The sequence below is a fragment of the Myodes glareolus genome, chromosome 4 (genome assembly GCF_982192425.1).
Source record: "Myodes glareolus chromosome 4, mMyoGla1.1, whole genome shotgun sequence".
Lineage (NCBI taxonomy): Eukaryota > Metazoa > Chordata > Mammalia > Rodentia > Cricetidae > Myodes > Myodes glareolus.
The window spans coordinates 118,011,982-118,037,192 of NC_142029.1; the positions used below are offsets into that span (position 1 = coordinate 118,011,982).

The 25,211-nt window shown below is 40.3% G+C and overlaps 1 protein-coding gene across 2 annotated transcripts in view; it reads left to right on the forward strand.

The window, feature by feature from the left end:
- Dync2h1 (dynein cytoplasmic 2 heavy chain 1) overlaps positions 1-25,211 on the forward strand; it is a 215,906-nt gene that overhangs the window by 154,647 nt on the left and 36,048 nt on the right. For both annotated transcript variants that reach the window (XM_048429223.3, XM_048429224.3), the window contains 6 exons: positions 2,542-2,652; positions 3,687-3,842; positions 5,299-5,374; positions 8,200-8,408; positions 10,571-10,675; positions 24,065-24,181. In XM_048429223.3, coding sequence (XP_048285180.3) covers positions 2,542-2,652; positions 3,687-3,842; positions 5,299-5,374; positions 8,200-8,408; positions 10,571-10,675; positions 24,065-24,181 — 774 coding nt within the window. The remainder of the gene's footprint in view (positions 1-2,541; positions 2,653-3,686; positions 3,843-5,298; positions 5,375-8,199; positions 8,409-10,570; positions 10,676-24,064; positions 24,182-25,211) is intronic.

Below are 25,211 nucleotides of genomic sequence, written 5' to 3' on the forward strand. Positions count from 1 at the left end.
GGGGGCTGGCTTATCACAGCAGGAAGCATGGCAGTGCACAGTCAGACATGGTGCTAGAGAAGGAACCGAGATTTCTACATCTGGTCCCAAAGGCAGCAGGACGGCAGGAAGACATTGGACCTGGCTTGAACATTTGAGACCTCAAAGCCTTCCTCCCCCATGACACAAGGCCACACCACCTAATAGTGTCACTCCCTATAGGCCTACGGGGGCCATTTTCATTCAAACCACCACAGGTAGCTTGAGATGGATGTGGCACAGGAGCGAAAAGCATCTCAGTGCATACTCTCCTAGCTGCATCAGTATCAAGTGATGTGTGTCGCGTTTAGGGAAGGTAGTACTTGATAAGATAATTGTAGGCCTATTCATTTTTGAAAACTTTATGTGTGCCAAACAAAATTGATCTTTTAGTAGTAAGTTGCAAAGTCCTGGCCTTTTAAAGAGTGAATAAGGGAATCTAAGAAATTACTGATTAAGATTGACAGAAGCATAGCAAATTTTTACAGAAAAAAAAGTAGGAGATGCTTTGATGGATTGCCGAAGATCTCTTTATGCCATTACATCATGCTCCTGTTTTGTTGTCTGTCTTAGGAAATTACAGAGGTTTTAGGTACTTACGAAAGCTATATGTAAACTGAAACCATGATCTTATTTAACTTAATTGATAGAACAAGTTGGTTGATATATTGGAGAGGGAGACCTGTAATTAAGTCTGTTTCCCAGTTAGGAAAGGTCTTACTGATCTTGGGAGACATAACTCCAAAAAAGAGATGCTCCTGAAACCTGAGCAGAGCGTGGCTCCCAGGAGTAAGAGAAAAGGCATCTTGGGTAATTTAGCAGCACAGTAAACGCGGGTGTGGAGGTATGCATGACTAGGAGGTGTGAGGTGCCTTTGACAGTACAAAGAGGGCTATGCAGGGAATGTAGGGAGGTAGAGTTAGATGGCTTAGAAAGGCTTAGGATTTAAGGAGCCAGAGAAAAGTTCTTACCAGAGGGGTTAGTAATTAATATTGAATTAAACCAGCTGAGTAGTATCTTAAATAGAATCAAACAGAACAGTCGATGAGGACTGGCTTCGTATCCTTGTGAAATGTTTAGAAGTATACAGTCCTAATAAATTGGCAATTAGAGCACTTTGTGAAGAATAGGTAATTGATACATCTATAATTGCGACAACAACTAAGCTGATGAGCTCCTGGTTCTGTTACTTGTAATCAATAGAAATAGATTTGAAACCAAAGCTATCTGAATAATCACATAATGCTTTCCATGGAAACCACTAGTATATAATGTGTATTGAACAACTCACATGCATTTTAGGGTCTAAAGACCAGTAATCCTGCTTTCTGTTTGAAACAGTTGGTTGAGAGACACTGAGTCAACATAATAATCAAATCTTAGCTAGAACTCTCTGAAACATATAGAGTAGATGATATTCCAAATCTTGAAAAACAAAGTTTTTATTCCTTTTTTTTCTTAAGAGGTTCAGCTCAAAATTTACAAGCATACTGGAAATATAGCCAGACAACAAATGTACCATTTCTCTTTAATTTTTGTAGATGTGCAAAATTCTGTATAAACTTTAAATTTTAAAAGTGAGAGATGTGAATACAATGTTATCATTTTTAATTTTTAGCCAGCACAGCGGTCATGATTTTGCTATTTTTTTTGATCCTAGCTATACCTTTACATGACACTGATAGTGAATATTAGAGTTTAATGAAGATTATATATATATATATATATATATATATATATATATATATATATATATATTGTAGTTTTCATTGTCTTTTAGAGCGATCAGGGTGTTGTAGTTTGCATTATTTTGACAGGGTCTCACTCTGTAACCCAGACTGTGCTGTAACTTATTCACTCGAGCAGTAGATACTTGTTGAGTATATGAAGAGAAGCCAAGATGTGCGTGGGGGCTGTTTGCATGCAGCATTTCCCCCTGGAGATAGACCACACTGCTGGATGATGAGTGTGTACATTCATTAGCGCTGATAAAATTGGAGCTATGGTACTAAGGACTGGAAAGGGCGTTCCACCAAAATATGGTGCTTAGATTGTATGGCAGCAGAAAGAAGTTATCAAGTTACCAATAAGGGTATACCCAGAAAGAAGAATGCTTTGAATAAATGACTTACATATATGATATGAGGGATGAGGGCAGGTGAACTTTTGTGTTGCCCTTTAAAACTGTAGGGTATTGCGAACACTGCATAACTGAAAATGGGAATGGAACAGTGAGGCTAGAGTCTAGCTGGCAGCTGTGACTTAATACCTATAGCTGAGGTTGACTTTGTACTCCAGGCATTTCGTGACCAGGTTGCCATAATCCACGGTGTAGCTCCCTTCTTAGAGGTGGATAAGTTGCCAAGGTCACATAGCATGTAAATGGCAAAGATCAGATGTCAGCTCAGAATAACTGCCTCCAGATTCATGTTCCTATTTATTATTTATTGCTTATCTGTTGTTAAATAAATCCAAATATTAAAAACATCAAAGTATGACAAATATTTATTGGTTTGTAAAAAGGAATTGAATACTCTTCAACCTAAAGATACCTTTCGCCTGTGGCTCACTGCGGAGGTTCACCCTAACTTCACCCCCATTTTACTCCAGTCAAGCTTGAAGATAACATACGAGGTAAGAGATTCCAAGTCCTGTCCTAGGCACAGAAGAGGAATAATCTATACATTGCCTTCTAAAGTTATGCAAATGTCTATTACTCAAAACTATAAATTTTTTAGTATTTCATGAGGTATGGATTACATAAATAGCATAAGATGATAGAAAAAGGCTTTAAAGTTACTTCCAAATTTTACTTATCATTTTGTTATTGATGTTTATAGAAAAAACAGACTCCACAATGCGAAATTTGTCATCTTAATCATTTCCTGATCACCTGACAGTTCGACTTTTAACTTTCTGAAGTGCCTTTCTGCTTTCCCCACAGTGCTTCTGTAATGGTTATGTCCCACTAATAATGCTCAAGTTCTCTGCGTCTTTGCCAACATCTGTTGACTCCCCCCAGGTCATCCTGATCAATGTTAGGTGATGAATTTTTGACGTGTGTTTCCATGACGACTAGTAGTATTTAGTCTTTTCACGCGTGTTGAATGTTTGTTCATCTTCTCTGAAGAAATGTATAAGGCATTTCCTTTCCCCCCTTTTAACTTGATTATTTTATTTTGTTGTAGACAAACTACAACCACATCTGCCTATCTATATATCCCCAAACTTGAGTTACAGGCAGATCCTTCTTACTTGTTATGTGAAATTATTGTATTTTCAAGATATAGCCTGTAACTTCTCAGTCATCCTAATAGGTTTAAAAACTGTACCCCTCCTTTCTCCTTTTAGCATTCAGCATCAAACTTGTATTAGAAATGGCAGTTTTAGTGTGGTAAACAGGAAATTCTTAATAATCACATGAAATTTACTTTGTTATTTTGAATACCTTTGGTGATCAAGATTTATTTTATTTTGAAAATACTATGGATTAGCAAATAATATGAACTATTTGGTGCAAGGTTTAAGGCTGCTTTTATATTTGTAGACTTTGCACAATTGGGCTTTTGGTGAAAAGCTTCATTCACTAAGACAGTGTATTGAAACAGGTCTCCTGTGTGTGTAATGTTTTAAGTGGTAGGATGTATGTTCATATCTTATTCTTTTAGTCCCCTCCAGGTTTGAAGAAGAATTTGATGCGTACTTATGAGTCTTGGACTCCTGAGCAAATTAGCAAAAAAGATAACCTGCAGCGGGCTCATGCTCTTTTTAGTCTAGCATGGTTTCACGCTGCCTGTCAAGAAAGAAGAAATTATATTCCACAGGTAATTATAAGTATGTTTTGATGGAACTTAAGCTTTACATTTCTTAGGATTTTTATAATTTAGTGTGTAAAGGTGGGGTTCTGTCATAGTTTGGTTTTCTAATTTAGTGTTTTTCTGTTAGCTCACTGCACTGTATAATGCCTGGTTAGATGCTTAATGTACCATTGATTTGATGACCAAAGGCCAGCCTGTGACTCAGTGGAGGTAGCCAGTGAGCATCAAGTATTACTTTTGTGGTGGATATCTTAGCAGATATCTCAAATTTCAAAAATTAAACCTCCCATACCTGTTTTCTCCAGGATAGCCTTAGTTAAATGCCTTCACACCTCATTGCTTTCTCAAGTTAGCATCCCAGGAATTGTTCTTGGGGTATCATCTGCTCACTTTTCTCCTCAATCCATTATCAGGTACTAGTCTATCTCAGAACATAACTCCAATGTGTGTAGCCATAAGCTAGTAGGGAGCATGATTAAAATATTATGATTTTGACTTCTTAGTTACATGGTAACCCTTTCCCAGCCTGACGTTCTTTCAGGGATCTATGTATCCTGCAGATCAAAGCCGGTTTCTTTCCACTTCCATTGGAATCCCATTCAAAACTGTTAATCTCTTCCTGTTTTCAAAATATCATTTTTCTGTACATTATATTCTTTCCCCTTATCTCCTAGATTGGGTCAGATCTTTCTCATATAGGTAGCACGTATGTTTCTTACCATTAAACCTTATATAGATATGGTTTACATGTATTTAAGTTGTCTCTGCACTTGCCTGGAAAAGCTACAAAGAAATAGATTCATGTTTGGGTTTATTCTTACGAACTTGGAATCTCATCTGTAATGAACATTTAAGAAGTACTTTGAATGGTTAATCAATACCGATACATTCCTAAATACTAACACTATGCAAGTTTTAAAAATTTTAGTTTGAACTTAATCGATTATATAATTAGTGTAGTTAATGGAAACCCCATAGAAATTACTTTTGTGTCTCACATTATTGTTCTGTAGTATCATGTTTTAGGTGTGTTTTTACATAAACATCATTGCTTTTAGGTAGTTGTTTATATAAATTAATGTTCAGAAATAACGTATGCTTTTAGGACTTATTTTGGCAGTTTTTTTGTGTTTGAGGACAAAATGTATAGTTCTGGAGCATGAAGGTGTAGGAAACCCATTACTGTGCATGTGGTGTATAGAGTAAGAAAGGCACTACATCAGTGTGTGCTCTGAATCTGTGCTGTGTGCATAGATAACAACTGGAGTGGAATTACAAACTCATTTTCGTGCTTCTGAGGTCAGTAGATTTTTAAAAATACTATTTTAAACATATGCTGCATTGATTTTTAAAGATTTTATTTTTTTAGTGTATAGTGAATGTTTTTTTCTTAAATTTTTGAGGATGGTGATCTATGATGCATGTCTTTGATTTTACTGTGTCTTAAATTTTTTTAAAATAGGGTTGGACCAAGTTTTATGAGTTTTCGTTATCAGATCTTCGGGCTGGGTACAACATCATTGACAGGCTCTTCGATGGTAAGCTTTAAGAAACAAAGCCAAGCCTAGACTTGCACTGCTGCACATGTTTTACCTAAGTGGCTAATTCCCATCACAGGTCTGATTGCTATCCCTGTGTTATCTGAAGGTTCTTAGGTTGGGTCATTGATTTTGATATAATGCATTAGAATTCTGACTTACCAATAGTTTTCAGGGAACAGATCTAGAAAGAGCTTGTGTCCATTATGTGGCCTACAAAAATTTCAGGCTCAACTGAATTGTTCAGATCTCTTTCTAAGGAATGAATGAATACTCTGGATAACAGGAGGGTAGAACTAGAACTGAGAATTTACAGAGTCCTGGTGGGATTCCTAAGTCCATCTACTGAAACAGTGCAGGGAGGAAACCTGTGGACTTCATCCCATAGGTCCATTGCTGAGACAGGAGCCGTTAAAGCTGAGACACACAGTGGATCAGAGAACAGGTTAGACTGACAGAAATCTGAATGTAAGCACGACCTCCACAGTCCATAAATCCTGTCTCCACATTCCCTGTCAGCCTTGCTGCCCTCTCCAGCTGCTCTTCATCAAGCCCCACCCCTTTTAGAATGGCATCACCTTTCATTCTGTGTTTCAGGCCTGTAACTCTCTCTGCTCTCCGGTGTCCTAGCTGCCCTGTGCTGTGACAGTTTTCCTTCCTTCCTTCCTTCCTTCCTTCCTTCCTTCCTTCCTTCCTTCCTTCCTTCCTTCCTTCCTTCCTTCCTTCCTTCCTTCTTCCATGTTACATTATGGTTCTGTTTGCCTGCATTAAAGCCTTAGCAGTATGTATGTGTGCAACTTCTTTCCTGGTCTCCCATGCTCCTGCCCCGTTTGCACATGCTCCACACTGTGAAGCAGTGGAAAGGTAAGACTTGGCTTCCTTTCTTAACCATGCAGCCCCTTGGGCTTCCCATTTGAGACAGGTTTTCATGGGGTCTCTTCCCCAAAGGCTCCTCTCTGCAGTTATCAAGTCTGTCTTCTGTTATTTGCATCTCAGCTTAGAAGTTTCTTCTCTATCAAAGCATTTTCTTTGATAGTATGTTCAAAGGATCTTTTTGTTACCCTCCTTTTTTGCTTTATTGTTATAATAAATCAGAACTGCCCAATACCCATCTGCTTATTTGCACATTTGTGAGGGTGAAAGCATGTTCAGACTGTGAAGTGAACAGAACACTGCGCGTTTGTGTGCTACCTTGTTTCTGTCTACTGTGCTCTAGCGCATGATGCTGGTGGGGAGAGGGAACGTCTGTCCTTCATTTCTCACCTGCATGTTAACTCTACCATGGCATCCGTCACAGGCATTAGACATTATTCTGTAGTCTGTTTTTAGCAAAGGATTAAGGATGAACGCCTGGGATGAGAGTTAAAATTGTTGGCTGTCTTTTCATGATTTAAGTTCTCTTAAGCAACAAATGTTGTTTGGAGAGCATGTCTAGAAAAACAGGATTTTTTTAAATATAAAATTTCCTCAATCTGTTTCATATGCTGGCATTTTTACTTTATGAATTGAATGTGTGCTCTTGTTTCTGCATTCCTTGGTGGACTATTTAGTATTGCCTGCCATTATGACTGTCTCAGTTAGTGAATATGAAGGTAGGATGGGAAATTGGATCATAGTGAAGTTCCCTGCATTTTAGTCGCTATTGATTGTAAGGTTTCAGCTGGGGACAGTTTCTTATTCCTCTGCTAATCCATTCAGAATATAATGACATGTCTGCTCTATTTGCTGGACTGATTGCATACATCTCTAATGCAGACCTCAGTACTGTTGTAGAAGGCAGCTTCCCCGTGTGTCTCTTTTTGTGCTGTGAGGAATGGACACGATGCCCAAGGGCTCCGCCCGTCATCTGCTCTCCCGCCCATGCTCCTGGAATAGCAGAGCTGACTGTAGCCTGTAGCATGGGGCAGACCCTGTGTGAGGACCTGCTACAGCTCCTCGTTTAATCAGATTGTCTTGGGAGCTGCTTGTTTCACCAAGCACGAGTGCTCGTGTAGACTGCGTATTTGCTGACTGATTTGCATCGGACAGCCATTCCAGATAGTGTTACATTTGGAACAGGTTTTTCCAAGGTGTCTCCAAATTAATTAACCGTTAATATGTGGTTAGAAAACAGGATGGCCTTGCATTCAGAATGTGCGGTTTATGTTCTAGAGCTGTAGGATCCTGTGATTTCCTCATGGTGACCCAGCCTCCTAGATCTCAGCTGTCATCTTCATAGCTTGATCGAGTTGATAGGTGTAAAATCATTGGAAAGAAAATCTTTACTAATATTTAATGACCATTTAAAGAAATCAGTAAGTTATATTAAGTATATTGCTATATCCTAGTGATTTAATATTCTTTATATATATTTTAAAAGTAAATAAAAGGAAGGTAAGAGTTGGAGGCTGGAGGGCATTTTACAGTGCTCTGTCTTCTGGACATGCCCTGGTTCCTGTGAGTTCACAGAGCTTTTGCTTCCTCCACAAGAAAGCCAGAAGGAATCCCAGCATCTACAGCATCTGCAGGCCTCATGTCTTACTGGGGGAGCCACTTGGGAAGGAAAGAAAATCATTGTTTCTTGGAGGATTGTCCACTTGGAGGATTGTCATGCTCCAATGAATGCCCCTGTATCCATGCATATATAGGCAGCACCGACTGGACTTAGTGGTTTTCCAAGGGGAAAGAAAGTAATAAAGTTGGGAAGGGGGCATGTTGGGGAGAGCTGCAGGAAAAAAATGGGGGAGATATGATCACATTTCATTGTATGCCTGTATGAAATTCTGAAGAATAAAGAGAATCTTTTTTAAAAGTAAAATTAATAAAAGTGTCTGTTCTTTTCATAGGTGCCAAAGAAGTCCAGTGGGAATTTGTACATGGCTTACTTGAAAATGCTATCTATGGAGGACGCGTAGATAACTGTTTTGACCTTAGGGTTCTTCAGTCATACTTGAAGCAGTTTTTTAATTCTTCAGTAGTTGATGAACCAAACCAAAGGAACAAGAAAAGCATTTTTCCATATTCCATATCTCTCCCAAACTCCTGCAGCATTTTGGTAGGTAGAAATAATAATTTCCCTTGCATTTTTAGGACCTGCACATACATAAATTGTATGATGAATATGTTTACAGTACAGACTGTTTGTTTTGGCAATACACATCTGATTTTTAGAACTTGCATCAATAAAAACTTGTTTTATGGGAGTATGGTGCCAAGGAAACTCACTTGATGCTGGGCTTCTGTGAAGAGCTATAATGGGAGCTGTACCACTTCCTGAATGGCAAGGAATACAAAACATATCTTACTGTAAAGCCTGCCTAGCTTCAGTCTGCGGTAGGCAATCTGGATGCCACTCACCTTTCCTGTGGCATGTGCTAAATCTAGCCCATAGAATCCAACTGTCTACTTTTCCATAAGCCTGTGTTTGTATATATGCTACATTACTTTTTACTAAAGAAGGTACTGTGACATTTCTTCATGAATTACAAGGATAAGCATATGTGCTTGATTTATATATTACTCTCATTTTGTGATTTTTTTTCCTTACTCAAGTAATTTTTCAAAAATATTCTTGATTTGGGAAAAAACCAAAAGCCTAAGAAGCACTATTAAAATTGTTACTTATTGAACATAATTTCTGTTAATAACAATTCTGCTTGAGCTGTGTGTCCTTTATTTACCTAAGCACTGAACAGTGTGCGTTACTCATTTGTTCAGAGCCAGTACCATTCCAAGTACTGTGGGAAAGGGGCAGAGTGCGATACTAGTTTCTGGTACTAGAACAGCAGAGCAGATGAGCAAATGTCTGTGCTTTCAGGTGATCTCTCCCAACAGCTTCTAGGTTTGTCTCACTTGAAACTTATTTCCAATGATAAAATTCATGCAGAAATGTACACACAATAGGTGTGTACAGTAATTACTTTCATATCTTTGACACATGAGTATAAGAGACTTGCAATATCCCCAGCCAGCCAAAAGCCCCGATTCTGCTTCTTCTGGCTGCTACTTGTTTCACAGAAGAGGCTTTGTACTGATTTGCAGTCACCTAATGTTTGTGTGAATGATGGCATATGGTAGGCATCTTCTTGTGTCTGTGAGGATCCGTTCCTGGGGTTTGTGAATGCCATGCTGCTAGTCAGCAAGTCCGTCTCAGAAGACAGTTGCCTCTAACCAGTCCAGAGCGTAGTTTGGAAGTTTGGAATGAATCAAGTATTTAACTTTCTCACAGATAATAGTTTTAATTTCATCAGATTCATCACAGTCTCTGTTCAGCTTTCTGTCCTATCCCATTAGCTGTCATGTTTCCCAGAGGGATGGGAATGTGCCCATGAGGCTGCAGATGCACACATACTCTGGATGTAACTGGCGCTAGGAGGAAATTGACAGTCACTGAGCTAAAGGACAGACTGTCAGAGGACATCCTAGTCCTGGGCTTCCTGGAGTATTACTGTTTTCTCCGAGGGCCGCTGCCAAGGATGAGATGGAATGAAAAGAAATCCGCCCTTGCTCAGCAGATGCTGTGACGTTGCATGTGTGTGTGCATATAATACCTTAGCATAGTTTGCCCCTATGAGAATAACTCTCTGCTTTGGACCAAAGTGAATGAGTGTTTTCTTGGTCTGCCCTTGAGTTTTCATCTAAAATTATGGATAAGTAAGAGTTAGGCTGGTGCCAAGGAAGTGTACACAGTCCTCACAGTGATCCTTAGCACGAGGTTATCAATGGGTTATCAATGTGTGTTAACACACTTCCCCAGTGACAGAAGACAGGTGTGCAGGTGGAACTGCCTGGTGACAGCAATGGAACACCAGGTTGTGATTATAGGTTGCAAGGTTCCTTTAAGTTTTTACTTTTTAAAATAACCAGATGTGTAGGAGCTGAACTCTGCAGGTGGGCTTTCGTGTGCTGTAAGAAATTAAGACTCCTTAAATACATCTAGCATCTTACACATGGTCATCAGATCCACTTGTGCATGTTGGTTTGAATCCACTCAGAGATTCTGCATGTAAGAAACTGGAACAAGAAAATACAGTATCGAGCAGTTAATGCACAGAGCAGTGTCAGTACTTCCTACAGAGGATCAGAACACTGTAGAAGTATTTATCCAGCAAATACGAAATGTGAGCACTTATTTAGTAGTTTGTCCATTGTCTATCGTGTGATTTTTTTGGTTGTAAGTCCGTCTCTGGTGACTGGCCTTGTCTTCGTTACCTGCAGGACTATCGTGCTATCATTGAGAAGCTCCCAGAAGATGATAAACCCAGCTTCTTTGGTCTTCCTGCCAACATCGCTCGCTCTTCTCAGCGCATGACCAGCTCTCAGGTGAGGTACCAGAGTGGGCTCTCAGAGCATGCTGCTGCTGAGCATAATCACTCCTTAGAATGTGGGAAGCTTTTATTACAACCTTATTTTATTTAACAGAGAACACTCCATTTTTACCTTCAGTTTTAAAGGTGTCAAGTGATTTTACTCTGGTATATTTCCTAAATAATACTGAATACATCAATTTCATTTAAACATTTGATTTATTTCTGTAAAAGATTTTAATATGATTACTTTAAATGTAACTTGTATGAGTGAACTTGCCACCAAATTTGATATTGTTCTAGCATGCAGAATTAAATACCCATTCTTTCTTTCTGCATTGTCTTATAGAAGATATTGTTTGATATAAATTCATTACTGGATATTACATAACTTTGGTTTTTGAAATCAGATAGTTAGTTTTCCATCACTGTGACCAAATGCCTGAGGACAGCCTAAAGAGCAGATGTCTTCTCTGGCTTCGGAGCATTGCTTGTAGGCCTCTGACCAAGGCAGTCTAGTTGGAAGAAGACTGCTGACATCCCGGGAGCCAGAGGAAGCAGGCAGAAAGAAAGGGGAATAGAGAAGTGTATGAAAAAACTCCCATGTGACCTGTTCATCTGTGACTCCATCAGCGGACCCGTGAGTGACATGGTAGCCCCTCATGGTCCACTGACTTCTCAGTAAGCCGTTAGCTTTGAGACAAGCACTTACTCTGAAGCACAGTACACAGGAACAACTTGTCTATAGGGCCTATGTTGTTGCCGCTCAGTGACTTGAACAGCTCCTGTTTACCGACCTCACCAAGTCTGAAGCTCTTCCCAGTGCAGTGTTCAGGGCTTATTCACTGTTCACTGGCTCTTTCAAATAGGAGCCGCTACTTTAACAATTGAGGAAAGAGACACAGAGATTGTTTATGTTAAGGTGCCCAGGATCTAGGGCAGGGCTGGACTTTTAACTCAAGCTTTCTGGTTTATTCTTCTTTAAGAGATTTTTTTAGTGTTTTGTAAGTAGAGACTGATCATTCATTTCCTGGCCACCCAGACCTGAAATAATCACACAGAAACTATATAATTACAACACCGCTTGCCCTATTAGCTTATGCATATGTCTAGCTAACTTTTACATCTTAAATCAACCTATCTCAATTAGTCTGTGCATCACCATGAGGTTGTGGCCTACCAGCAAGGTTCCAGCCTGCTCCCCCAGGTGTCTTTCTCCTTTGGTGGCTACATGGTATCTCCCTGACTCTGCCTTCTTTTCTCTATCTCTGCTTGGAATTCCCACCTTGCTCTATTCTTCTAAACTACTAGCTGAAATAGCTTTATTTATTAACCAATAAAAGCCACACATGTACAGAAGTACTTTGCACAGCAGTGTTTTGTTTTCGCTTTTAAGATTATTTGTTTTTACTATGTGTTTTACCTGTGTGCATGTCTGTCTGTCCACCATGTGCATGCCTTGTGCCCACAGAGGCCAGAGAGAACATTGGATTCCTGAGACTGGAGTTGCAGATGGTTGTGATCCATGACTTGAGGACTGAGGGCTCAGCTAGGTCCTCTGGAAGAACAGGGACTCGTAGCTAATGAACTGTCTCTCATCCCCCACCTCTCTTTTTCTTTGTTTTTTTTTTTTTACACCCCAACCAAAGGTTCCACTCCCTCCTCTCCTCCCAGTTCCTCCTGCCCCTGCCATGTACTCCTCCTTGTTCCTCCTCCTCTGTCTCTCTCAGATAGGAGCACAGCCCCTCGTTTTGAAAATTATCTATGTATGCGCATCCTGAATGCCGGCTTGTGGAGGAGTGTAGGGCAGTGCCTGTGGAGGCCAGAGAAGGGGATCAGAATCCGTGGAACTGCAGTTACATGGAGGTGGTTGGGAGCTGCCTGACTTGAGTACTGGTAGCCAAACCTGGATTCCCTGCAAGAGTAGCTGCTGAGCTCTCTCGCTAGCCATGTAATATAAAAAGTTTTTTGAATTTATCTTGAGTTATTCTTCTTTACCATTTCCTATAGCAACTGGCCCTCACGCATGCATATGCTTAGTAACATGGACCTTTGCAGGTGCAAATGATAAGGAATGAGCCCTTTGAGAGGTTCTTTGTGTAGTCTGCAGATGGAGGCTCCAGCAGCCTCTAAACACTTACATTCATTATTTGCAGGGATTCTAATTGGGAGGTGTTTCCTTAATCAAGTCTACATGGTTATACGATACTGTTGCTTATCCAACACTTGTTACGTTGTTGTTTCCTCTTTTTTTGTCATTAAGTATATCAACTGTTTTGAAATTTCAGTGCTCATTCTCCCATCATTGCAAAACAATTTGAATATATGTTTATAAAAATATTGTTCCTTAGAACAAGTGAGCTTTCCATTTCCAGTCCCTTTTTGTGTTCTTATTTGCAGTGTCCTTTGAGTCAGAGAATGTGTCTCTTCCTCAGGTTGCCATCATGTATGTCTATGCCCTCCTCATTTCAGTCCATTTTGTCAGCCATAAGAATAGTCCTCTTCTTTTCCTTGGCGTACCTTATTTCACAGTTTCACCCTGAGTTTCTTTGCGTCCATCGGAAAGGGAGTTTCTTGTGGGAAGCCATATATTCTTTTTTTTTTTTTTTGGACTTGTTATACTTTTTTATTTATTAAAAATTTCCACCTCCTCCCCTCCTCCCATTTCCCTCCCTTGCACTCCCCTCCCCCTTCCTCTCCCGTCCTAAGAGCAGTCAGGGTGCCCTGCCCTGTGGGAAGTCCAAGGTCCTCCCCACTCCATCCAGGTCTAGGAAGGTGAGCATCCAAACAGACTAGGCTCCCACAAAGTCAGTCCATGCAGTAGAATCAAAACCCAGTGCCATTGTCCTTGGCTTCTCAGTCAGCCTTCATTGTCTGCCACATTCAGAGAATCCGATTTGATCACATGCTCCATCAGTCCCAGTCAAGTTGGCCTTGGTGAGCTCTCATTAGATCAGTCCCACCGTCTCCGTGGGTGGACGCACCCCTCGGGGTCCTGACTTCCTTGCTCATGTTCTCCCTCCTTCTGCTCTTCATTTGGACCTTGGGAGCTCAGTCCAGTGAAGCCATATATTCTTGAGCCTTGTTTGTATGTTTGCTTGTTTGTTAATATTTTAAAAAATCCATTCTGATCATAATTGAAGAAGTTTATTTTTATATAATGCTATAAAATTAGATAATTAGAAAGTTTTATTTTTCTAGTTTTGTGTATTATGTGCTCTTTTCCTCTGCTCTTGTTCACCTGTTAGCTTAACAACTTACTTTATTGATGTGTGGTTCTTTATCTGTCATTTGTGCTCTTCCGACGGGACTTGTCCTGCCTCATGCTGTCATGATAGCATAGTGCTCTTCCACTTCTCCGTGGGATCCCTAGCAGCATCTTTTTCCTCTTCTTTTTTGTTGTTGTGCTCCTTGTTTGTGGCACTGAGCTTAAGCATGTCTTCTCAGTCTTCTGAGATGGTCATGAATCATTTCAGTTTTTGATTTTCTTTGAAAGTCATTCTTTATCTTTCATCCTTTTTTAAAATTGAAGTGTGTACATGTGTGTGCTTTCATACATTCATGTGTTCGTGCATGCATATGTGTATGCGTATGTGGAGGTGTTAAGGGGATTGTACATGCCATAACATGTTTAAGGAGGACAGTGGAAGAGGATGACTTTGTGGGATTGGTTTTCTCCTTCCACCTTTACATAGTTACGGGACATCAAGCCCAAGTCACCAGACTTGCATGGCAAGCTGTATACCTGCTGAGCCATCCTGTGTAGTGAGGGGCTGCAGGCAGGCCTGCTTTTCGTCCTGCCCAGCTCCCGCACAGCTAGCTTAGTCCCAGAAATAACAACACACAAATTGTATTCATTTAAGCACTGCCTGGCCCATTATCTCTAGAGAGTTAGTTACTGACTAACTCTCATATCTTGATTAACCCATTTCTAATAATCTGTAGCACCACGAGGTGGTGGCTTACCGGAAAAGGTTCAGCATGTCTGACCTGGTGGCTGGCTCCATGGCGTCTGCCTCAATTCCCTCTTCCCAGCATTCTGTTCTGTTTACTCCGCCTACCTAACTTTCTGTCCTATCAAGGGGCCAAGGCAGTCTCTTTATTGACCAATGAAAATAACACAATAGACAGATAACCCTCCTCCATCATTTCCCCTTTTTCTGTTTAAACAAAAAAGAAAGGCTTTCATTTTAACATAGTAAAATTACATATAACAAAACAGTTATCAAGCAAGAATTACAGTCACAATATTTATAACTATATCTTTATCATAATAATGGAAAACTATAACTATGACTATCCATTCTTCAACTCCATCAAAGACTCCAGAAGGATATATTACCTAAGTAAACAAGAAGTAAGCAACTTCCAAAACTCTAGAAATGACAGAGAAATCTCGCTGCTTGGCCAGTCACCCAAAGTTCCTCTGTATCGTTGGGGCATCTATCTTTGGCCTTCAGGCCCATAATACCCAGAGACATTTCCATGAAGCAGGAAATTTCAAAGGCAATTCAGTCACTATCTGCTGTGTCCTGCAGAATGTCTCGCAGACTCTTTTATGAATCAGGAACCCTGAAATATCATCTCACCTTTAGGCAAGTTCAGCAGTCCTCTCTCTGCAGGTTCTCTGTGTCTAGTTTATATAACAGTCCAGGCAAGAGCAGTTTCTTGCCCAAATGGCTAACCAGCTCCATAAGGAGCCTCTTCGATGCCCATCTTCCTCTTGAAGTAGATTGGTGCTGCCAGGAGCAGACGTGTCTCATTGTCATGAAAAGTCCTAAGTTATTAAAACATTATATGCCATGCTCTGTAGTCTTTGAAAGATATCAATGTCTATCTGAAATATATCTATGCACAAGATATCAATGTCTATCTGAAATATATCTATGCACTTCTAGAAAATCAGACTAACATTACTACAAGCTTTACTATTATCGATGATTATCCATTAACAACCTATATTTTCTAATTATACATTACATTTTTAAAATGAACTACACAATCACAATACATCAGTCAAGATCAGAAATATATATACATATAACAAAATTGACCTTAAAATCCATACCAATGAAATTATTCATATCTATATCATATCCCCCTTTAAATGTAAAAGAACATTTATAAACAATATTTGGGAATATGGACGTAGTTATTTCTCTCCAAACTTCTTCCTGCTGTATAGGGGCACTGTTAATCAGGTCTTTCATGTTAAAACCTGTCTGCCAGGTTCATCTCAGTCGGCAGTTGAGTGAAGAAATTTTTTGAGGGTGTTCACAGAAACCTTTCAGGAGGGCGTGGTCTATCATACCATATTTGGATAGAAGCAATCCACAGGGTCTCATCCTCTGTGAAAACAAAAGAACCTCCTTTCCAAAGTATCATATCCTTAGATCCAAATTCTGAAGTCAAGGTATTTTCAAAATATCTATCTTGGATTAGTTCAGCAGCATTTATAAACAAAAGTCTTTTATCAGCTGTTGCTCCTTCCTCAGCATTCGAACAATTCAAAGAGAGCATAATAGCATACAGTATCAAGATTCTCTGTATATTTTCCATCTTTATTTTAACCTCTATTTCTTCTATTTTTACTTTTACTTTTTGAGACAAGTTCTCTGTATATCTTTGTCCTGGAATAACTCTGTAGACCAGGCTGTCCTTGAACTCACAGAGATCTGTTTGTCTCTGCTCCCCAGTACTGGGATTAAAGGCGTGTGCTACCACACCTTGAACTCAGAGATCCTTCTGTCTCTGCCTCCCAGGCATTGGGATTAAAGGTGTGTGCTACCACACCTTGAAGTCACAGAGGTCAATCTACCTCTACCCCTTGAAGTCACAGAGGTCAATATGCCTCTACCTTCCGGGCATTGGAATTAAAGGTGTGTACCACCACACATAACTACTCTCTTTTGACTTTAAGAACTTTAACTTTTATCCTGCATTTATTTGTAACACACTATAAACCATTTAGAGGGGTTTTTTGTCTTTGAATCTCTCTTTACTGTATATCTCTCCTTTTTTCTGACCACATGAGCCTAAAACCGTGGCTTTGAAGGCTGGATCTAGGCCATTTCTTAGCTTTTCAGCCTCATGGTAGAGGTACTGCTGAAGCCATTTTTATTGCCACAACTCTGTGGCATTTCAAGGTCCCTGCTAGCAAGCAAGCTGCAGCATTCTGCTCACAGACCACACTCAGTCGAACTGCCTGCCTGAAACAGTCAGAGATTGCCCTGGCAGGGCAGCCCAGATAGATGGCATTTTAAAACAGCGCAGCTTTTTTTTTTTTTTTTTTTTCCTGCTACGGCTGAAAACCGAAAAGCATGCATTCAGTTTTTCACCAACACCGTTTAAGTGTTTCGTGGCAGGACCTCTTAATGAGCTACAAAGTTTTGCAGCTAAAGCTGAGTCAGGAAGCCTCCCTTAGACGAGAGCACTTGCTTGCTCTAGCAAACAGAGCAGACCTGAGAAATTGCTGCTACCAACAAAACATGCTTTACTCTATTCGTTCCCAAGCTTTCTCAAGCTTTCTGTGGATTCAGTTATCCACGTCTGGGCGCCACCTGTAGTGAGGGGCTGCAGGCAGGCCTGCTTTTCGTCCTGCCCAGCTCCCGCACAGCTAGCTTAGTCCCAGAAATAACAACACACAAATTGTATTCATTTAAGCACTGCCTGGCCCATTATCTCTAGAGAGTTAGTTACTGACTAACTCTCATATCTTGATTAACCCATTTCTAATAATCTGTAGCACCACGAGGTGGTGGCTTACCGGAAAAGGTTCAGCATGTCTGACCTGGTGGCTGGCTCCATGGCGTCTGCCTCAATTCCCTCTTCCCAGCATTCTGTTCTGTTTACTCCGCCTACCTAACTTTCTGTCCTATCAAGGGGCCAAGGCAGTCTCTTTATTGACCAATGAAAATAACACAATAGACAGATAACCCTCCTCCATCAATCCTGCTTTCCCCATTCCTTCTTGACCAGAAGGCAACCTGATCAGCTGTCACAATCTTGCTTAGTAGCTATTTTCCTTTCAGTATTTGCCATTTTATGGAGCAGGGTTTCTGCCAGGATATCTGCTAATGTAATGGGAATACCCTTAAATGGGACCCAGCACTTTCTTGAATATTTAACTACATATAATTAAACAAGAAAAGCATCACAACACAATGAAACCGAGTGAATCAATGACCAAGAAAAAGACATTGTAGTGTCTTACATGAATTCACGTGAGTCTCTTCTGCCCCGCTGCCTCTGTGCTGTAGGACTTGTCAAGCTGTCTCTATTTAAAACATTTCTATAATTTTATACTTTTCTAAAAGTGTTGCGTTTTATGCTTGAAATGTTTTATCTCTTGGTTATATGCACACACACATGCATGTGTATTTACACACATACTCATGCACACACACAACACATGTGATAGAAATTTTTTCTTTTAGCCTTTCCCCTAAGATTCATATGCATTGTTGTTGTGTGGAGTTTTATTGTTTACTATTACTGTACAATATTGCCTCACACAAATGTTAAACAATTGATTGTTTTCCTTATTAATGAGCATGTGGATTACTCTAGATTTTTTTTTTATTAGAACAGGGCTTCTGAGAACATTTGTGAGTAAACCTGATGTATACGTACACACAGTTTCTACCCGGGAGCTGAATTAATATGTGTATTTTTAGGGATGCAGTATTAGACTCACAGGCAGGAAAGTCGTCACCCTCTGGACTGCATTACCTTGTCACTTTTAGACGTCTGTTTCTTGCCATCTGGCATATTAATGGCATCCTCTCCTTGATGAGCACTCTTGAATGCTGTGATAGTGCACTTCTTCCCTCGAGTGCAGCAAGGGAGGGGTAGAACACAGCACTCACAGGATGTGACTAGATTGCTATGGTGGTGTTCAGAGAATGGGGTACAGAGTAAGGTTTAAGCACGTTAGCAAGCGTTTATTTGCAGGAGACTGTTACTTAAACTGGCAGCAGGTTTGAGACGTAATTCTCACCTGTCTAATGTATAAGGAACTGCAGTCAAAGGTTTGTGTGGCTTTCTTATAAGATTGTGTACTTTTCACAGTAAATCACTTGCATTCAGCGACTGTGGTGAGCATAACTCATCCAGGCTCCATCAGTTTCTAGAAAAGTCTAATAAGCATATTCCCGGAGTGTGGGTCAGTTTGGGCTCCACTTCAGGGACACCTTGGCTGCTGCTCTGCACTGCACAGGCAGCGCAGAGCCATGAGTGGGTGGCTCATGCCTCCAGTGTGCATTTCTGATCTTTTGTTGCTGCTCTGATTTTGAGTACTTTATCTGTTTTGAGTTCTAAGACTAAGAAGTTTGAGTAGACATTTTCAGTGTATTTAATTTGATACTTATTATATTTAAAAGCTATGTAGAAATAATTCACTTGTAAACCAGATTTTAAACTTTTTATAGGTTATCACATGATAAGGAATAAAATCATGTTATCAAATAGGAACTAAGGGAAGTGCTGTCTTAATCTGTTTTATGAATTTGACTTGATGGTACTAAAAGGAAGGTGGAAAGAAGAAAACTTTCCCATCAAAGAGCATAATAAAAACAGAGGGAATGACAGTATTAGTGAAGACGCTGATACTGAAGGTCACCCCATCGGGTGGGAGCCAGCAGGGGCCTCCACAAGAGAAGTGCATGCTGTCACTGCCTTTAGCTGGTGGTGAATCTTTGCACTGTGAAGCAGCCATTTAGACACTGTGACTTCTGGTGTCAGCACTAAGTACTCTTTCCCAAAGGATTTGTTCAAAAATACAAATGGACCTGAATTTTATCACACATTAGAACTTATTAACTAGTGACTGGAAATATGGAGTAAATGAACAAAGTAAATGACAACGCAGGGTACAAATTGCAGGGAATCTTGCCAGATAGCTGAGTGATTCAATTAACATGTGATTGATGAGGGAGGGAAAAGAGAGACTGATGACATTAATAGGCGTACTAAGAAACCACATATCCATATAACTTTTCTAGAAATTAATGTTCCAACAACAACCAATAAAGATATTTAATATGTAGTGGGTGTTATATCAAAATAATTAATTTTTATGTCTGTTAAGAGGAATAGTCACATTGTGCTTGTGCTCTGAGGGTGGGGATTCTAGCCGATGGATGAGGCAGGTACAGGACACTGTCAGCTGTTAGATGTGAGTGATGGCTCCCTATGTCTTTGAAAATTTCAATGGTTAATCTAATTTTTAAATTTAAAAACACGTAAAGAATATTCGTGTCACCCAGTGATACACACCTGGAGTTGAGTGCCTATCTTTCTCCATGAACAATAGCGTGCATCTTCACAATTGGAGGTCATGTGACTGCGCCAGCCCCAGACCCAGTGTGAGACAGAAGCCGTTTCTATGCCTCTTTGGAAGGCATTTGCCAATAAATCTACCCTGATAAATGGGAAATCAGTGCTTTCTGAGGGGTGAGGACAATAAAGAGGCAGGGATTACATTTGAGGAACACAGAGCTAATTAGAAAGCTTAGCGTGAGTTAGAACTTTGCAGTCCCTTCATAAGGTACAGAGCTAGAGCTCATGGAGACAGAGAAGCCACCATGTCTGCCGTGTCACAGTAAATAGGGGACAGATTGATCTCAGAGGTCCAGTGTGAGTTTGGCTAACTCCCTTGCTGTGGTGGGAACATGTACCAGGAAATTGAGTTGGAAGACACTAGGGCAGTGTAGAGGCACCAAGGACGTTGTGTCCTGTCTCCCATGATGCACCTCCAACCCTGCCCAATAGTCCATTCATTGTGAATTCATCCACTGATGAAGCTAGGGCCCTCCTGCTCCTCCCCCTACAGCTCAGTGATTGTTCATGAGCTGGCACCAAGCTTTCAGGACATGGGCCTTTCTGAGGATACAGTAGTAACTTTCTCATTTTTTTTCCACCAAAATAACAAATACTTTGAACTGGCACAACCCCCATGTTTTAGCTTTCCCAAACAGATATTCTAAAAGCTACCTTACCCAAGTAACCACTTTTCTCACTTTTTTTTTTGACATGTACTAAAGACAGATGTTTAGTCTGTATAGCTTACAAGTTTTGACCTGTTTGCACGAGTGAGACCATCAGCGTGTCTAGAGAGTGGACATGTTTCCATTGCCCCTGGTTTACACGCGTGAAACCATCAGCATGTCTAGATAGTGGACACGTTTTCATTGCCCCCAATTTCCTTTGTCATGTTATATTCCCTCTCCCCTGTCCCCAGTTAACACTTGGTTTCATTTTGATCATTCTAAGTTAGTTTATATTTTCTAGAATGTTCTATAAAAAATATAATACAGTTACAACTCTGTAAGCAGGCTTTGGTATACACATATACCCTGTTTCCTTTCAACATATACCTAGTTGAGAAATGGCTAAATAAAATAACACGCATTTTCCTAATTAACTGCTAAAGTGTTTTTGAATATGATTCTTTAAAAAAAATGGCAAAGTACTAGGAAAGATGAGGTATTCTATGTAACTATCTAGAAGTGTCTTGGCCGGAATTGTGTAAATGGACAGAACTAATAGGGTAAATACAGAGCAAACTATTAGAATGGCTTATAGACTGTGGGATGCAGCTTCAGCTACGGCTGTCTTCGTATGGAAAGGCCGAGAATCTGGTGCTTGTTTAGTCCATGGGGCTTGCTGCCTCAGTCTTCAGTCTACACTGGAATCCTGGAGAAGTTGGTTCTGACACCAGCAAAGGATTGCTTTGGTGGCAGGACAGGTAAACTTACCAGCAAGAGTGAGAACAAGCAAGCAAAGAACAAAGCTCCCTTCCTCCTTATCTTTTTATGTGGGTTGCCACTAGAAGGTGTAGCCCAGATTTAAGGGTTGAGTGTCTTCCTACCTCAAATGATCTAATCAGGAAATCCTTCACAAGTGTGCCCATATGCTTGGGTTTTAGTTGATTCCAGATGTAGTCAAGTTAACAATCAAGATTGGCCATCACATGGGCTATACACCCAAGAGAGTAATGTAGGGAAACAATCTCATTAGTACAGTCATTAGTTCCAGGGGTATGATCCGAGCAGGATGCCTGGGAAGCCCACCATTGTGGAAAGGGAACAGAACATCATAGTGACATCTCCTCGTGGCCCAGGAAGCATTTGTATAGTTAAGTGACCTACATGTGGTTTTAGTTACTTAGCATTAGCCAAAATGAAGTCCAAAATATTTGCACACATGATGTGTAATGAGCAGTCCCCTATTACTTAGGTAATGTATTTCAGTGCTTATTAGATATCTTTTGAAAAGAGGTTCCATCTTTATATTTGCTTGTGTTAAAATCACGTTGGCTGCATCTCTCTTGGCGTAGTTTCTGGCCTTTGATACCACGTTGACTTCAGACGTGATCCTGTGAGTTCTTAGTGTAGCAGCTTGTTTCACTCTGGGTCTTGGCTGAAACCTCATCTCAGAAATGGCCAGTACGGCTTTGTGGGAGCCTAGTCTGTTTGGATGCACGCCTTCCTAGACCTGAATGGGGGTGGGGGGGCTTGGACTTCCCACAGGGCAGGGAACCCGGACTTCTCTTAGGACTGGAGAGTGAGGGGGAGGGGGAGTGGGGGAGTGGGAGGGAAATAGGAGGATGGGAGGAGGTGGAAAGTTTTAATAAATAAATAATAAAAAAATAGCCTGTACCCATCATTGCCCATTGTGCTCTGGGCTTGCATGTGACTGACACTTTTATAGACATGGGCAAAGGTAAAATTTAGCCTTGGTTCTGTGTTTACTGACATTCAAACCCCTAGGTATTTTTGTGTATAACATGCTGGCAGATATGTTAACTTTTGTATGTATAGTAAGATGAACATGCTTTGCCATCACTTTGAGAAAACCATTAAAGAAAATACTCTAACTGGACTGAAACATGTTTACCGGCTATTTCTCCCAACTTTATAAGCAGTAAGTGCATTAGGATTTGTAGAACTAGCAGATGAGTCACATGAGCCACGCTCCCTCTCTAGCAGGAATGTCTTGTGTGTTGAAGTACCGTCTTTTGTTCTCTGCTTGGAACAAAATCATCATTGCATTATGTGTTTGTGCCGTGCCATCTTTCTAGAACAGAAGAATGGCAGTTTGACAGGACAGTCAATATTTCTTTTAAATAATTAAGAAAGATATGCATTTGTACTTATCCCTTTTGTTTTTTCTTTGTGTTCTTGTTTTCTGTCATGTTTAATAAATTTAAAACACAGTAAGTGATAGCAAGTATTAGCACAGTTAGAATACCACACCTCCTGACTGTCAACTGGGCACAGTTTGTCGTGGAGGGGTGCTGATAAATTAGGTGCTATGTAGAGTTCAGCTACAGCAAATGAAGACGATTTGTCAGAAAAAACAAAGAAAGTCAAACACTGAATCTCCACAATGTTTTTAGACTAGGAAATCAATCAAAAGCTCTAGGAATTGAATCCAACAGTGTGATGGTGGATGTTTAGCACATTCATTTTAAAAGATTTATAGTCCTTAGTTTATTACAAGGCCTGTTAATGTAAGAGTGAAACTAAGTATGAAATCTAAGTGTGCTGCAAGCATACACAGCGTCCGTCTCCCAAAACGCGCTGTGGGTGTCCAGATGGAGACGCTGCCCTGTGAGACATGGGCTGGGTTTCTTGGCTCATTGTGTCTATATTAGATAAGCCACATGGTAACAGGGTTTTACTGGTTAGTTGGAATATTAGTAGGAACCGTCCCTGACTAGCTTAGTATTTTACAGCCACCATCATGTCCATGGCCCGGTGCTGGTCAGTTCTGGATCATCTTTAGTAAACACTTCTAACATAGGACCTAATGGGCATGATTTCATTAGAACAGAAAATGCAGGTGATTGGTTTTGATGAGCACAATGAAGACACTAACAATAATGGTGTTAAACAGTGAAGGCCCCAGCGGGGGTGATGTTTACTTAGCTTCACTTTAATTAATTGATCTGTATGTATGTCTTTGGGGCTTTGTGTCTAGAAGGAATATTGAAATGGAAACTGAAAATTAAGCATTAAAAATCTAAACAACTCTTGAGCAGTTAGGAGCCACTTGTTTTGTATCTATTCTGTGCTGCATTTTTAAATATATTGTTTGTATTTTGAAGCAGTAAGATTTAAATGAATGGAAATGAAAAGCACTGTAGAGTTTGAAATGAACAGGAAGAGAGGCTGGGAGGCATTCATAGTGGCACAGTGTGTACTTCCTGAATAAAAAGCCGCTTTTCTAGCAAGTGTTGCAATGTTTACTTTCAGAATGCTTATTCTCAGCCATCCAGTCTTATTCAAACAAAATGATAGCGACCCAAGGATGGCACGCGTGTGCGCACTCTCCGGCCGTCACACTGTGCCATGCTCTCTCCCTGCGTGAGTGCCTCACTGCATGTGCTCTCTCCACTCAGGTTATCTCCCAGCTCAGGATCCTGGGAAGATCTGTCACAGCTGGCTGCAAATTTGACAGAGAAATCTGGTCTAATGAACTTTCCCCCATCCTCAATCTCTGGAAGAAACTCAACCAGGTTAGTCACGGAAGGATTGAAATGTTTACCTCTTTTCCCTGTGCCCTTTCTCCAGCCGCTTGTGCTGTGCTGTGCTGTGCTGTGCTGCCTGACTCCCAAAAGCATTCACACTGGTGTTCCTACCCAATTCGGGGCTATTTGTGTCCACTGCAGCCATCTTATCCGAAGTTTACTGGTGTTAGGACAGTGAATCACACTGGCCTGTTTCCTGTACATTTAAAGTGTTTATTAGCTTCTGGCTATTAGATCTTTTCATTAATAGATTAACCTGTTTATGTTCAAAGTTCATTTATGTTCTCTTTTGTGGATTGTGGTTCTGGCTTCACTTTAGTCTATAAAGTCCCCATTGTGTTCTTGTGACCTTCCTTACTTGGTAGGTTTTTTTCATGTCGAGATCACACTATATCACTGCAAAGCCAACTAGGGAAGGAACTAGAAGCCAGCATGGCAGTCACTGTGAGTACAGACAGCAGCAGTGCCATTGTCAGGCAGAGAGCTCTGTGCTGCTTAGTACTGGTATGAACCCCTGTGGCCCAGAGGTGACTTTAATGATGATGACTGAGCTGCTTCATATCAGTTCTTCAGGTTGGTAATTTTAAAACACGTATCTACATTTGCAGTTAAGTGAAATTAGAAACGGGACAATGAAGAGTTTCCGAAAACTATCCTACATCAAACCAAGAAACCACAATTCTCAGCCATAAAACCAGAGTAAATATGTATAGTCAGGAAAAGACAAAAATACATTGATTGATTAAATACAAGGAGGAAAATGTCCTTGACAAGGGAACTGAATTAGCAAAGCTGAGTAGATTTATACCACAACCCTCCCTTCACTGTGCAGCAATGCTTATTTCCTTTCCCTCCAAAAATAAATTATATAATTTTAAAATAACATTTCATATTTGAACATCTTTATTTAAGCTATTTTCAGATTGGGTGAAAGGGAATTTAAAAAGAAACAGGGTCATAAGCTTTGGACTGATACTTACTTGTCCCTCCTGTGAGTCACAGCTTTAATACCAGCTCT